The following is a 14,698-nucleotide window of genomic DNA, read 5'->3' as shown; positions in this document are numbered from 1 at the left end:
CTTCTTAATTAAGAGGATCATAACTCCCCTCCTCTCCTTTCTTTATACATTGTACTCCCTATATTCAAATTTTGTATCTCTTATGTCTGAGTGACACCATGTCTCTGGTATCTTTGCATTGTCTGCATTTGATGATTTAATCAGTTGTTCAAATTCATCAAATTTATTTATTATGCTCCTAGCATTAGTGTATTGCAAGTATACTTGCACCTGTTCTTACTCTTAGTTACCCTAAACACAGTCCAGGTGTTTACCTTTTCCATGATGACCCACAGCAGGGTTGAAATCCCTGACACTTTGCTTTCCACGCTGCTGCATGTTCCAATAGAAGCAATGCAGGAATCACTTTGACCTTTGATTGTGGCTTTAGTTAATCTATTAGTCTGTGTATCTCCATAGCTATCAGTTTTCTGACCCACCTAACAATGTCTTGATAGCATCAGCAAATATTCTTACATTTCTTATATTTAACTGTGGGCCCAACATTGAACATGTGGTACATCACTCATCATGTTAGTCCATGAAGAGCAGTGGCCACTTATACCTGCTCTTTGTTCCCTGCAACTTAACCATCCCTTTATTCATAATAGTAACTTGTTTCTAATGTCATATTTCTTCAATTTATACAGCAATTATGGTAGTCAAAGCCTTTAATGAAATCTAAGTACAGCCACTCCCCAGCTAACGTAATACTCGACTTACAGAAATTCGACTTTATGTAAGTTTTTGCTGGCTGGTGCAAACTGGGAAAAAAAAAAAAAAAAAAAAAAAATCGTGGAAACGTATTTTGCAACTCGTAGGAATGAATGGACGTATCATGAAAATACCGTAATGTGAACCCAATAACTCGATCTTATTGCATTTGTGATAATACTGATAACTGGAATTCTGTGGGTTTTTACATTACAGTATTATGGTGAAATGAGTTCTCCTTCACTGAAATCTTCAATCATATAAAAAACATAAATAAATTTTCAGAATCTTCTCTTCATTCCTATTTACTTATTACAATGGTGATGGGAAAGGAACCAACAGAAAATGCAAGTGCTGGCAGTGCTAGGAAATGAAACAAAATTGATTTCGAAATGAAAATGATTAAGAAGTATGAAGCAGAACAAAGTTTGTCATCTATTGCATGGAATTAGGTCTCGCTGCTTCAACAGTGAATACTATTTTAAAGAACAGTGCGCGTATAAAAGAACATGTTAAAGGTTCAACGCGTTTAAGATCAACAGTGATCACAAAACAGTGTTCAGGTGCTATATCGAAGATGGAAAAACTATTAATAATAGGGATGGAAAATCAGATTCAGAAGAAAGTGCCCCTGAGTCCAATGGCCATTCAAGCAAAAGTAAGAAGAATTTATGAAGATAAGGATAAGTTTGGCAAACCCCAAGTCAAGTTCGTGGCAAGCAATGGGGTGGTTTAATAGGATCAAGCATCGTGCTGGTTTCTAAAACATTAAAGTATGCAGTGAAGTCGCTAGTGCCAATTCTGCAGCTGCAGAGAAATTTTGTGATCTGTTGGAAAAAACCCCTTCTAAATCTCCACAGCCCTCAACTTCTGCAGCAGTGTGCTTATCAGCTGGAGAGTTAATTCTGGCAACGATGCTCAAAAGGTAAAACTTGCTGACATTTGCCTGTCTCCTCTCTCTCTTTTTTTAATTTTATACACTTTTATAATCATTCCTATGCATGAGATAAAAAACTGAATAAATAATTCTATTTACATGTTCGCCGAAAATTTCTTTTTTGCTTCAATCAAATTTGCGAGTGCTGTTATAAGTATTTAGGGAAATTCCAACTTATGTAGAGTTCCACGGAACACAACCTTTACGTAAGTCGGGGAGTGGCTGTATATGTTTTCAAAAATTATCCTCCGAAAACAGTTCCTTTATGATGACCTCACAGTACTAATCAGATTTTTCAGGCATGACCTTTAACCAATCCATGCTGTGGTTGCTTTATGGTTCCATTCGTATCAAGATGACCCTGCATTACTTTAACTTACCCTAATCACTCTGTCTGTCTTGTAATTATCACACTTGTGAATAGAAGATACATTTACATATCTCCAATCTATAGAGATTTCTCTTGAATCTAAAGATTCTGTCATTATAAGGGGCAGAGGTTTAACTGCCTCTTTTGCAGATTCTTTTAATATAACTGCATAGAGTCCATCAGTCTCAAGTGCTTTGTTCACTTTTAGTTGCAGAAGTTTTATATTAATGGAAAGGATGGTAGAAGATGGTCACCTTCTACTATCCTTTCCATTAATATTAAATTATTTATTTCCCAATCGTATTAGATAAACTTATTCTAGCCCGGTCTCTCATAATTTCATGTGTAAATGCAGGTGCAGAATATTTGTGCAGTTTATCAGCTATCTGTATAGGATCATCAATAGTTATGCCATTTATATCCAGAGGACCAATGTGATTCAGCCCTTTCCTTCTAGTATTAACAGTATTATCAGTTACTTGAATTACCAGTATTTTGTTATATTTGTTTTTATACAACAAAGCAACAGTTTGAAGTAATGAAACACTATGTCCTTGGATAGTCCATTATTTCTGCAGAAGATGATGATTTGGTATTAATTTCCTTCCATTTGCATACTCCTCCCTATCTGATTTTGGCTCTCTATATTAATCTATATTATAAAAAAAATAAATGCCCAATACTACATTAATAACATAGCCTCTAATTCACTTTCAATGTATATGTTTTGCATTTTCATTATTTACTTGTTATCAAATTCCCTTCTTACTGCTATCCCGCATATTCTTTCCCTTACATTGAACAAATGCACACACATCTACCAACCTTCTGTCATATTTTATTACATTATTTACATTACATTCTTCTAAACAACTTTGTACTTGCAGGTGTAATTATATACCCTGCCTCTATCCTTACAATTAATTACTCTTGCCATCTTCTGCCTTTTTCTCTTGTTTATTATATACACTACCCTATCATTAATATCTAGGCACTTGCATATTTACAAAAAAACCTTAATTTACAGGAAAACTAATAATGCGTGCTGAAACCTTTAGCCTTTATGACAGCTTCCATGGTTCAAAGTGCCAACCAGTTCAGCTCTGTTTTTTGGGCAGTCTTTCCTCACATGCACCTGATGAGGTCAAGGCAACTTTTTGAAGCTCATATCCTCAAATCAGTCCATCACAAAGCAAGTAGTAAGAGCGCTGTCCCTGATATAGGCACGGCCTTTCCCAATGTGCTGCCACAATGTAGGTAATACATTATTGGCCAAGACATTTAGACAGAACTCAGCTTTCATTGTTTTATCCAAAACAACCAATGGTCCCAAGCCAAACCATTAAAAAACAGCTCTAGATTATCATTGCCTTCACAAACTTCACTGTAGGTATGATACGGTCCAGCAGGTAGCTTTCTCCTGGTATCTATCATGCCCAGCCAGGCATGTCTATCAGACATTGTGTGCTGTGATATTGATCTGACGATTATTTTTAGGACTCTCCTATCATGTTCTGTCACAGCTTTGGAGGTTTTTTGGGTCAGTTTCAGCAATAGTCCAGTTCCATTTATAGATCACATCACCAATCGTTGACCTAGAGATCTTCAGTGCTGCTGAAATGTCATGTACAGACCAAATGCTCATATGGCAGCCTATTACCACGCTGGAAGTCTGTTTGTCATTTGCAGTATCTTGTATTCACAATCATACTACTGTCTCCTCGATAGTCTACAAGCATATTTATAGATGTGTCTGACAAGTGGTACATGTTTTGGGTAGGACGTGACTAACTATCCACAGAGGAGTGTTTGGATAGACCCTTCATTTTTCCGGAAAGGCTCTTAATTTCGTAGAGCTTTGTGTGCATACATATATACTGTATGATAAACAAGACATATATATATACGCACAGCAAGGCCTCGCATAACGCGAGTTCGATTAACGCGATTTTCAGTTAACGCTATTTGAAAAAAATATACCACTTTTCACTTTACACGATGCAACTTTCCAGTTAATGGGATTTTTTTTTTTATGCGATAGTTGAAAAAGATTTGAATCGCGCGTTAAGCTTACCCCAAGTTGTACGGGCAATAAACAAACGTTTGCCTGCTGCCCGCCTCGGTGTGTTCCATCAACCATTGGAAGAAGACGTGTTACTTGTTTGTCTCCTGCTAATAAAGACAATGCATACTTGCATAAAAATTCAAATTTTTAAATGAGCCAGATGAAAATGTTACCGCAAAGGAGATAACAGTAAAAGAATTAGATGAAATCTTTCGTATCGCATAGAACCTCAAACAAAAGGTTTGAGGTTCTCTGCGATATTTATTTTGCCAGGGCCCAGAGAAGATTATTGTCGGCTATTGGAAATTGATTGATGAAAAGAGAAAGTCAACACTGTTCAAATATTTCCGCAACAGTCATTTCTTCACTGTGTACTTTATGTCAGAGGTTCCGAAATGTTCTCGGTTCACGGCGCTCTTAGTGTCTCAGTAATTTTTTCAAGGCGACCCAGACCAAAAGAAATACCTAACAATTCCGTTTAGTAGTTAGGTCCAAACAACTTAATAAGAAATGCTGAAACTGTGAACGACCTCGAGCTAGTAGTTCGCGTGGTGTTCAACAGATGTCGGATATCGCTGTGTTTCCCTCGAAAATTTAAAATATTCCACAGCGCGCAGTTTGGGAACTGCTGTTTTATGCAATAAACATTTAATTCCATAATTATTTTTCTTATCGTTTACATTGTACACAGTTAAAAAGTTATTTAAAAGGTATTTTTAAAATTTTTTATGGACATTCCAGAAGGTCAAGAACCAATTATAATTTTTCCTATTGATTATTATATTCGATTAACGCGTTTCTGTTTTGTGTGACGTACTTTCGTGACGAATTAATCGCGTTAATCGAGGCCAGCCTATATATATATATATATATATATATATATATGTATAGAGAGAGAGAGAGAGAGAGAGAGAGAGAGAGAGAGAGAGATAAGGAGAAAGGAAGTAAGCATGCCTGTTATTTATAATATTTGAAATTCATACACAGATTTCAGTAAAAAAAATTATTTTTTATAACAGTTCATTGAAATCAGTGTATTTATTAAAATCAGTGTACATTAAAAGAATATCAAAAGTTATCAAAAGAATATCAAATCTTACTTGGCAAACTTGACACAAAATTGAGTAAAATATTTTCGAGAAGTAGCTAAGTTATCTCTCAACAAAGGAAGAGTTTGCCTTAGGTGAGATGTAATGGCAGTAACATAGCTGCTTTGGTCACCCACAGTTTCTACTACAGACCACTGTATCTATAGTTCAAAAAAGGGGAGGGAGAAGGAGCTTTAAATATTTTATTCATGAGTAAATTATATTTATTTGTATAAAATTTGTACTCAATAATTTTTTTTCTAAATAAGAGAAGCAATTCATTATGAGATGTTTAACTGAAAGAGATTAATACAGAAAGCAGTTTAGGCTTGCAGAACTCTTAATACTAAGAAATATTTTATTTCTACAAATTTTACCATCTTCAGTGAGGGAAAAAAAAAAGTTATCTTCTGAAACTAAATCTTGATATATTCTGGAGTATGGAGTAAGTAGTAGTAAACAATGAACACCCTAGAATGTTTCTGGCAATGAAAATTTCAACAATGACCATCTCTTTCCCAACTGTTTTAGTGAGCATGTTATCACAAACAATGAAAGAAAGCTGTTTAGGTTTTAGAATAGAAAGCAATGTATAGGGTGATTCATAAAGAAGTAAACATTTTTTTTCTGATTTAAAAAATCATAGAAATGAAACCTGGCATTTACTATTATTGCGACATAAACAGATGGCCAAAGAATGTCTGAAAGTTTTCTACAAACCCTACAATCCTTTGATACAAGCTCCACAAGGAACATGGCAAATGACAATTTGAGAGCCCATTTCTTTCCGAAAAAATTTTGCCATTATATGTGTAGTAACTGATGCCACTACCCCAGTAATTATGTGGTTCATTTCAGCAATATCTATTGGCAACAGTGGAAACAACAGCACAATTTACACAGTCGTCTAAAAAAATACTACTAATAATATTTACTATTATTTTTAGTGTCAGGTCAAGGGACCTGGAGAAAGGGGTGGGGGTTAGTAGCATCACATCATCTTCTTCAGTATTTTGTCCCATCCATGGCTCGACAGAGAATTATTGAAATTCTCACACATTCACATGAAAGTGAGGTGATGCACTGTCTTGTTATAAGAGGAAATAAGTGAAATATTCATAAAGTCAAGGAATAAGCCAATTAGAGAAGGTAAATGTTTCCATTCATTGTCTTTTGCATAAAAAAGAAAGGGGCATAAATTTTCTAATGGAGAGTTCTATTCATACTCAATGACCTCGTGAAGATTTTCAATGATCCACAAACATTAAATAAAAAGTGGCCTCATCGGTGAAAACAAGCCATACTGCAGTACCATCTTTGTGCACTTTCTGTTGACAATGACAGCAAGTCACATCACTTATGTTTGTCTTTAATTTTAATATCTGCTAGCTTGTAAAAGTAAACGCTTCTGGAGAATATGCTAAACTTGTATTTGGGGCATATTCAACTGTAGCTACACTTGCAAGTGGACTTTTATGGTTTCGCTGTGAGACTTCTTTTGCACATTGCACTATTTCATTAGTGGCATAGAGGACCTGGAAGAATCATCCCTTTGCAGATATACTCTTTGCTTTCAAACTGTTTGCAGCAATTGTAAATTGACTTACATAGTGGTAGATCATGAACAAAAACAACACTGCACACTAATTACTAAATTTGCATTTGCATATCATATTCAGTAACTAGTATGAACTTTTCAAAATACTTCTTTTTCATAAAATACTTATCTCCCCAATGGAATAGCCATTTTAATGTTCTTCCTGGATATGACAGAAATTTAAATTACAACAGAGATTTAAAAAAAAAAAAAATTCAGAACTTATCTATCATTTGGTATTTGGGAATTCATTGATATGTGCATAGTCAGTGTTTCATGAACACAAAGTGTTTACTCCTTTTTGAATCATTCTTTATAATTCAATAAGAATGTCACATCAACAAATAAATAAATAAAATAATAATAATAATAAACAAATAAATAAAAAATCACTAAGCAGCTTTTGAAAGTAATAACACTGAGCATTGCATAATTTGATTTAATTTAAATATCATAATAAGTATAATATTTATCAGAATTTTCCAGATATAATCTTTTGAACTAAATTTATTAATTTTTATTAAAGATTATTCTGAAATTGTCTAACTGAAATGTAATGCATAATCATCTCCAAAAAATCTTTGTGGACTGTGCTCTCCTCTTCTCCTGCTGTTACTAAATGTTTTGTAATGGTGGAGGGATAAGTATTATTATTATTATTTATTATCAATTATGTAACTGTGAGCTGTTTAAGATTTCCTAATACTCTTTGAACACAGCGAGTTTGTAAATAAATCTGAACTGATTATCTGCATTGAAAAGAATTGATTCAGAAAATAGCAGCCCTCAAAAATACAGGTATATATGAGCTGACAAGGTGATCATATCACCACTTTGCTTATTGGAGGATGGAAGTGAAAAAAACTCATATTTAGTCTCCAGAGAAAAGTTTCTGACATTCCCCACCCCATCGTTTCCTTCAACCCATGCACAGTATTACTAGTATCAATACTAACCAGTACCACTACTAATGCTCATATAATATAACACTAATAATATAATACTTTAATATAATGGTAATATAATACTAATACTTACTAATACTAGGAGTTAGATGACTCTCATCAACTGAGCAATACCACCACTTTGCTTATTGGAGGCCTGAATTGGTGAAACCCATGTTTAGTCTCCAGAGCAAAGTGTCCGGCATCCTCCATCTCCTTCAACCCATGCACAGTACTAAGTACTATAGGTTTCGATATCTTTCTTGTTTGGGGTTCTCATTTAAAAAATATATATATATTACAGTGTAAATTCAAAATGCCATGGATTGTCTCCAATTCATCATGAAAGATACTGTAAAAAAAACTTCATTTTTAGTTTCCATCGTTTGTTCTCATATCTGTATGCTTTCCTCCAAAATAATATACAAAACTAATTTTTGTCATTAGTTTAATACTTTATATAATTCACATTTTTTTTCTTTTTTACAACTATACTACATTATAAATGTTTATTTATGCATTTAGGAGACCGTTAAATGAAGGAATTCAGTTAACCTTCTATTAGCATTTTTTTCTATAACACTTTCTCCAAATCTTGTCTAAGTCTATGTATATATCAGGCTTCAATTTAAAAGACATCTGTGTTCTCTGTTTTTATATGTAATTTACTTAGTTGTTACTTTAGCATATCAGACCAAAACATTGCATTTTTTATCACTTTTTTTAGCCAAAATTTTACTTTTTTTAACCAACTTATTTGTAATCTATAGTCCTATATCCTTACGAAATAAAATTTCGCATTCTGAAAACTTGTTTCCTCCTGAATGAAATTCCATGAAGTGAAACTAAATTAATCATAGAAGCTACTAGGCATTTCATACCAACTAAGAAATACTCTTCAAGGTATAGGCCTAAACGGATGTCAGATGAACTGATCAGACTCGTGGCAGAGAAGAAAAATGTATCGGATGCATATAAATTATCAGGCGACACAGAAACCTATGGTAGATATAAACTAGTCTGTAATCAAGTCACAAAGAAGGTTAGGCAAGTGAAGACAAGTTATGAGAAATCTTGGGCAAACGATGAAAAGAAAAACAGCAAAGACTTCTTTATTTATGTAAACACTAGAAGGAGGGGATAAATCAAATTACTCCCTTTGATAACGATGGTTTGACTGTTGATGATTCTGCTCAGGTTGCTGACAACCTGAATGAGTATTCTGCATCTACATTCACACATGAGGAATTCTTTAGGCAAGGGGATGCCAAAAGTTTATCAAACTCAAAAAAAGCTAAATGATTTTTTTTGGATGAGATCTATCCAATTATATTAAGGGAGGCAGCAAGGAAAGTAAGCAAACTCTTAGTGATAATTATGAGAGCATCCTTGGATTCAGGGGAGGTCCCTATGAACTGTAGATGTGTAAATGTATCCCCAATTCACAAAGGCTGACACGAGCAATTACAGACCTGTAAGTTTAACTTCTGTTTCAGGGAAATTAATGGAGTCACTGGTAAAAGAAGTAATGCAGGATCATCTAGACAAGGCTGCAATTATACTTCAGACCATAGCATGGGTTTTTAAGGGGAATTGTCCGACCAATTTGACTAGATACTACTACGATGTGGTCACAAAAGAACTGGATGCAAAAATAATTTTGATAGCAACTTGGATTTCAGGAAAGCTTTTCATACTGTTGCACATAAAAGACTGATATACAAATTGGAGCAGTGTAGCATTAAGGGCAAGTTGCTGCTACGGATAAAGAGATGGTTGAGTGAGAGAAGACAGAGAGTGGTAATCAATGGACATTACTCTTCTTAGACTAATGTTATTAATGGAGTCTCCCAAGGTTTGATGTTGGGCCTATTGTTGTTTTCTATAATTATCAATGATATTGATGAAGCCATAGCAGGCTTAATGTCCAAGTGTGCAGATGATACAAAGGTTGGCAGGCTGGCTAATGACAGGAATGATGGTATGCTACTTCAACAAGATCTAGAAAGGTTAGGCAGATAGGCTGAGAAATGAAAATTGAAGTTAAACATTGACAAATGCAAGATACTGCATATGGGTAACAGTAACCCCAGAGTAATGTACTGCATATGGGTAGCAGTAACCCCCAGAGTAATGTACCAACTTTGTGGTACTGTACTCAGTGTAGTGGAAAATGAAAAAGATCTGGGGGTAATTATGCAGTTGGATATGAAGTTCTTTGAGCAATATATACAGGAATTTTGGTAGTAGGAATAAGGAGGCGATTATCCCATTGCATAAGGCAATGGTAAGGGCACATCTTGAGTACTGCATACAGGTATGGAGGCCTCATTTTTGGAAGGATATAGTGCTGCTGGAATGAGTACAGAGAAGAATGAGATTGATGAGGGGAAAAAAGGGGTGCCGTTACCAAGAAAGGTTTCAGTTCTGCAAATTGCAGAGTCTGGAGACTCAGCACCTGCAAGATGATCTGATTGAGGTGTTTAAGACTTTGAATGTATTGAGCAAGCTCAATACTGATGGGATTTGTTCTCTTGCTCAGGCTGCACACATGAGGGGGGCACAAATTCAAATTGAGGAAGGACAGTTGCAGAAAAGATGTGTGGAAATTTGCCTTTAGCCAGCAGGTGGTTCATTGCTGGAACAAAACTTCCATCTATTGTTGTGGAAGTTGGTAGCTTAAATAAATTCAAGGGAAGAACAAGGCATACTATTGGAGGGAATGAATAGATGAAATCGGAGATGTCAGGGTGTCTTTTATTTCTGATTGATGCAGTATAAGCTTGCTTCCTTGCATCATTTTCCACTACTAATGCTAATGCTAAATTCTGAATGTTGAATATAATTATATCCATAACACTTCTGACTAGAATCCAAAGATGTTTTTCAAGTAATACTTCATACTTTATTTGGTCGTCTGAAACTGCTGATATATGTATTAAAGAGTATACAATCTTTTAGAAATGAGACACTTTATTATGTGAATGAGAAATACAACAAAAATATAAATAATATAATATAATATAATACAATATAAAATTTAATAACAAAAACAAACAAGCTCACTGCTTTGATGAGCTTACAATAACATGGAGATTTGGAATTTAAGGAGAGAAATAAATAAGGTGACTTAAAATAAAAGTGAACAATAATGTATGGCTAGCATATTCTAAATTTAAATCATTTTTATTTATTTCTTTGTCTGTGAATTCCATTTATATGTTACTGTAAGAGCATTTAAATAGTTATCATGCTTTCTTTGTTAAATTTTATTTTTATCATTCATGCAGTGAAGTTTCTCATTACTTTATATGAATTACTTTTATTACACTCCACAAAAGAAAAATAATTTTTTTCACAATAGTATTTCATAACTAAAAGTACTAACCAAAATTGTGTTTCTGGATAAAATAAAGTAATGCCTATATTAGTAATGCCTTAATATTTAAGGAGATTAGATGAGTGTCACTATGCATTTAATAACATGTTAAAATATTATATACTGATATGAGTGATCAAACGGAACTGAGAGATTCTGAAGAACTGAAAGGGAAAGGAATATGATGCAATTATAGTGCTAGTTTTAAAATCGCTATTGTGCAATATATGAATATTATGAACAAAAGAAAAGCCAAAAGGAAGTTCAGTATAGAAAACAAATATGTATTGTTGCCAGCTAAAACAAATTGTAGACAGCAGTCTACAATTTGTTTTATCATCCAACTATTTTATTAGCTGTGTCATCCCTTAGACACAGATTAGGAGCATTTTCTAAGCTCATTTTGAAATAGGTTGCGTTCTACAAGAAAAACAAACATTCTGAGGAAATGCACAGTTTCTTCAGTTTGCAAGGAAAGAGAAAAAAAAAAAAAAAAAAAAATGGCATGAATGCTGTTGGAGAAGTAATCTAAATAAAGGCATTAAAGAACTTGTCAATCAACTGCAAATACAAATGTCAGTTGAGGTGATGTTACTTAATGTGGCAATGTGACTGTGTTGAGAATAAGAATACAGCATAATGATTATTGCAAAATTATCCCTTTCAAAAATCAATGGGGAATAAAAAAAGCAAGTGTAACTTGCCCCAGGGAACTGCAGTTAATAAATGATAACAGAATGTTGATCCAGAACAGAACAGATGCTCTTCTTTAAAAGAGACCTATGCTGGTGATACTTTAAAAGAAATTTTGTCCCCTGGAATAGATAAAAACAAAAAACATCACTCAAATCTAGCAATCATGTGTCATGTCTTGAAGTGTGACTTTTCTCCAAGTGCTTTCAAAGACCATCTCAGAAATATATATTTCAAGTAGCTTCTGTCAGGAAGCCACGGTTGAAAAATTAACAATCCACCTGTTGGCTTCATTCTGAATGAATTCTCACTTCTTCGGAAAGAATATAACAAGAATCCTTCATGGTTCTGAAAAATGTTGTGCATATACAAGGGAGAGAAAAGAATTCTGATTGAAAATGGTTCACGTTAAGTAATATATCTTATATCATGACAGAGTGTTTCCATTTTGGTCCCACGTGTTCTACTGTGATGGCCATTTCAGTGGTAACATGGACTGACAATCTACGAGACACTGGCTTATGTGAATGAAAAATCTTTTCATATTTCAAAGTTTATTGTATATTAAAGCTTGCCTTTCAAAACAAAGATCTACATTAAAAGAATTAAACACACGGAAATTATGTGATTTATTTGCGAAAAAACCTTACCTTACTCATGGCTGTCAGAGCAGGTTCACAGGCTGCTTCCAAATCTTGAACTAACAGTTGTATACAATTAGAGATAACACTAAAATAATAACAGTGAACACAATCATCAATTATCACATGATATGATAAAAAAAAGTTTCTCTAAAACTTCATTCTATTAACATCATTTTTTAAATGTAGAATAAATACTTTATCGTGAAGTAGTAATATCAATTTATCTTTAGTAGTAGTAGAGGCATGTGATGCAAGAAAGCAAGCTTATGTAGCAGCATCAGTCAAAAAGAAAAAAAAAAAAAAAAAAAAAAAAGAAGGAAAAAAAAAACATTTCACACATCCATTGCCTCTAAAAGTTTGTCCAGTTCCTCCTTGAATTTATTTAAGCTATCAAATTCCACAATGACAGATGGAAGTTTGTTCCAGCAATCAACTACCTGCTGGCTAAAGACAAATTTCTGCACAGAACAAATTGCTGTTCTACAACAGTCTTTCCTCAATTTGAATTTATGCCACCTCAGGTTCATAATCTGAGCAAGAGGAAGAATCCCATCACAATTGAGCCTGCTCAAACCATTCAAGACCTTAAACACCTCAATTAGATCGCCTCGCAGGTTGTTATTGTTCGTTATTTGGTTTTTAGGAGCATTAGCAACTAAGGCCATATTGCACCGGTGATATGCAGTGGTCATTCCCTGACCTTTCCGCATCCTCCGTATTTGGTGGTCACGGGCTCGCTCGAACCCCGGTCTAATAAAGAAGCGTGTGCTATGCACTGCTGCTCCTGCTCACCTGGCTACGGAGGCGCCTGCCTCGCAGGTGCCTAGCCCCCAAATGCTGCAATTTGCAGAACTTATTTCTTGGTAAGAGGACCCCTTCGTTCCCCCTCACCAATCTTGTTGCCCTTCTCTGTACTCGCTCAAGCAATTCTACAGCCTTCCTAAAATGAGGCCTCAAGGCCTGTACGCAGTACTCAAGGTGTGGTCTGACCATTGCCTTATACAAAGGGATGATCACCTCCTTTTCTCTACTAGCAAAATTCCTGTATATCATTGAAAATACCCCATGACCTGCTCTGGTAGCTTGTCTGCATTGCTCAAAGAATTTCGTATCCAACTGCATAATTACCCCAGGTCTTTTTAATTTTCCACTACACTGAGTGCAGTACCACAGAGTTGGTACATTACTCTGATGTTACTGCTACCCATATGCAGTACTATGCATTTGTCAATGTTAAACTTTTTCATTTCTCAGCCTATCACCCAACCTTTCTAGATCCTGTTGCAGTAGCACACTGCCAATACTGTCATCAACAACCCTGCCAACCTTAGTATCATCTGCAAACTTGGATATTAAGCCTGATATATCACTGACAGAACTCCACAAGCTGTCCTAGCAGATTGTCTACACTGCTTAGAGAACTTCATGATGGACTTCTCAGTCCATCATGAAGGACTGAGAAGGACTTCTCAGTCCATCTCCCTAATTTTTCTAGGGGTGTGTGTGTGTGTGTGTGTGTGTGTGTGTGTGTGTGTGTGTGTGTGTGTGTGTGTGTGTGTGTGTGTAGGGGAACGGACAACTAGTCATCCTGCATAAAGATCCCCTGTGAAGTCTACGGAGGGAATAGGCTTTACAAGTTTGCATGGGGTGGATGGGATAAGATAGAAGCACTCTGGTAGATCCATCAAAATTTAAAGTAAGTTGTATGTTGTGATATTTCTATAATGTATTATAGTTAGATCAGACAACAATCATTTTGCATGGGGGGGATATAGGAGTGGCCTCGGATGGTCTTTAAGGGCTAGTTTGTGCCTATTCTAGAACTGGTTATAACACTAAATCAGTGCTGTAAGCAGGCTCTGGATCAGTAGATCAGATTAATTGATTATAAGAAAAAATTTCCATTTGGTGATTAGTTTTAAAATTTTAAAAATCAGATAAATTATTAGAAAAGATGAACAAATGGTGTGGGCAGTTTTTTTTTTTTTTTTGGCTGATGTTGTATAGGCTTGCTTCCTTGCATAATTTTCCACTATTAAGGATTTTCCTAATTGTCATAAGGAATTTTTCTGATCCAACCGAAATCACTAAGAGTACTTATTGAGAAAATACTCAATCATACCCTTAATGACTAGGCTAAGTTTCAAGACTAATATGTCTTGTCTTCTCAGGCCTATAAAAGTGAAGAGCATACAGTTCCAAGAGATCCACTGGAAACTGAGTCCAAGTAGCATATCTCCTGCAACTGCAAATTCTTCACAAATTCTTCACTTTCATAAGGCCTGAGA

General features: G+C 34.9%; 1 protein-coding gene across 1 annotated transcript in view; it reads right to left on the bottom strand.

The window, feature by feature from the left end:
- Vps53 (vacuolar protein sorting 53) overlaps nt 1-14,698 on the bottom strand; it is a 205,779-nt gene that overhangs the window by 41,377 nt on the left and 149,704 nt on the right. The window contains exons 16-17 of the mRNA XM_090381067.1: nt 12,417-12,495; nt 5,166-5,314 (exon numbers count right to left, since the gene is read on the bottom strand). Of these exons, the coding sequence (XP_090237193.1) occupies nt 5,166-5,314; nt 12,417-12,495 (228 nt within the window). The remainder of the gene's footprint in view (nt 1-5,165; nt 5,315-12,416; nt 12,496-14,698) is intronic.

This window comes from Mastigoproctus giganteus, chromosome 9, assembly GCF_048544385.1.
Source record: "Mastigoproctus giganteus isolate SK-2022 chromosome 9, ASM4854438v1, whole genome shotgun sequence".
In the NCBI taxonomy this organism is placed as follows: domain Eukaryota; kingdom Metazoa; phylum Arthropoda; class Arachnida; order Uropygi; family Thelyphonidae; genus Mastigoproctus; species Mastigoproctus giganteus.
The sequence above is the reverse complement of the archived record's forward strand: the minus strand, read 5'-3'. Positions and strand labels throughout refer to the sequence as shown.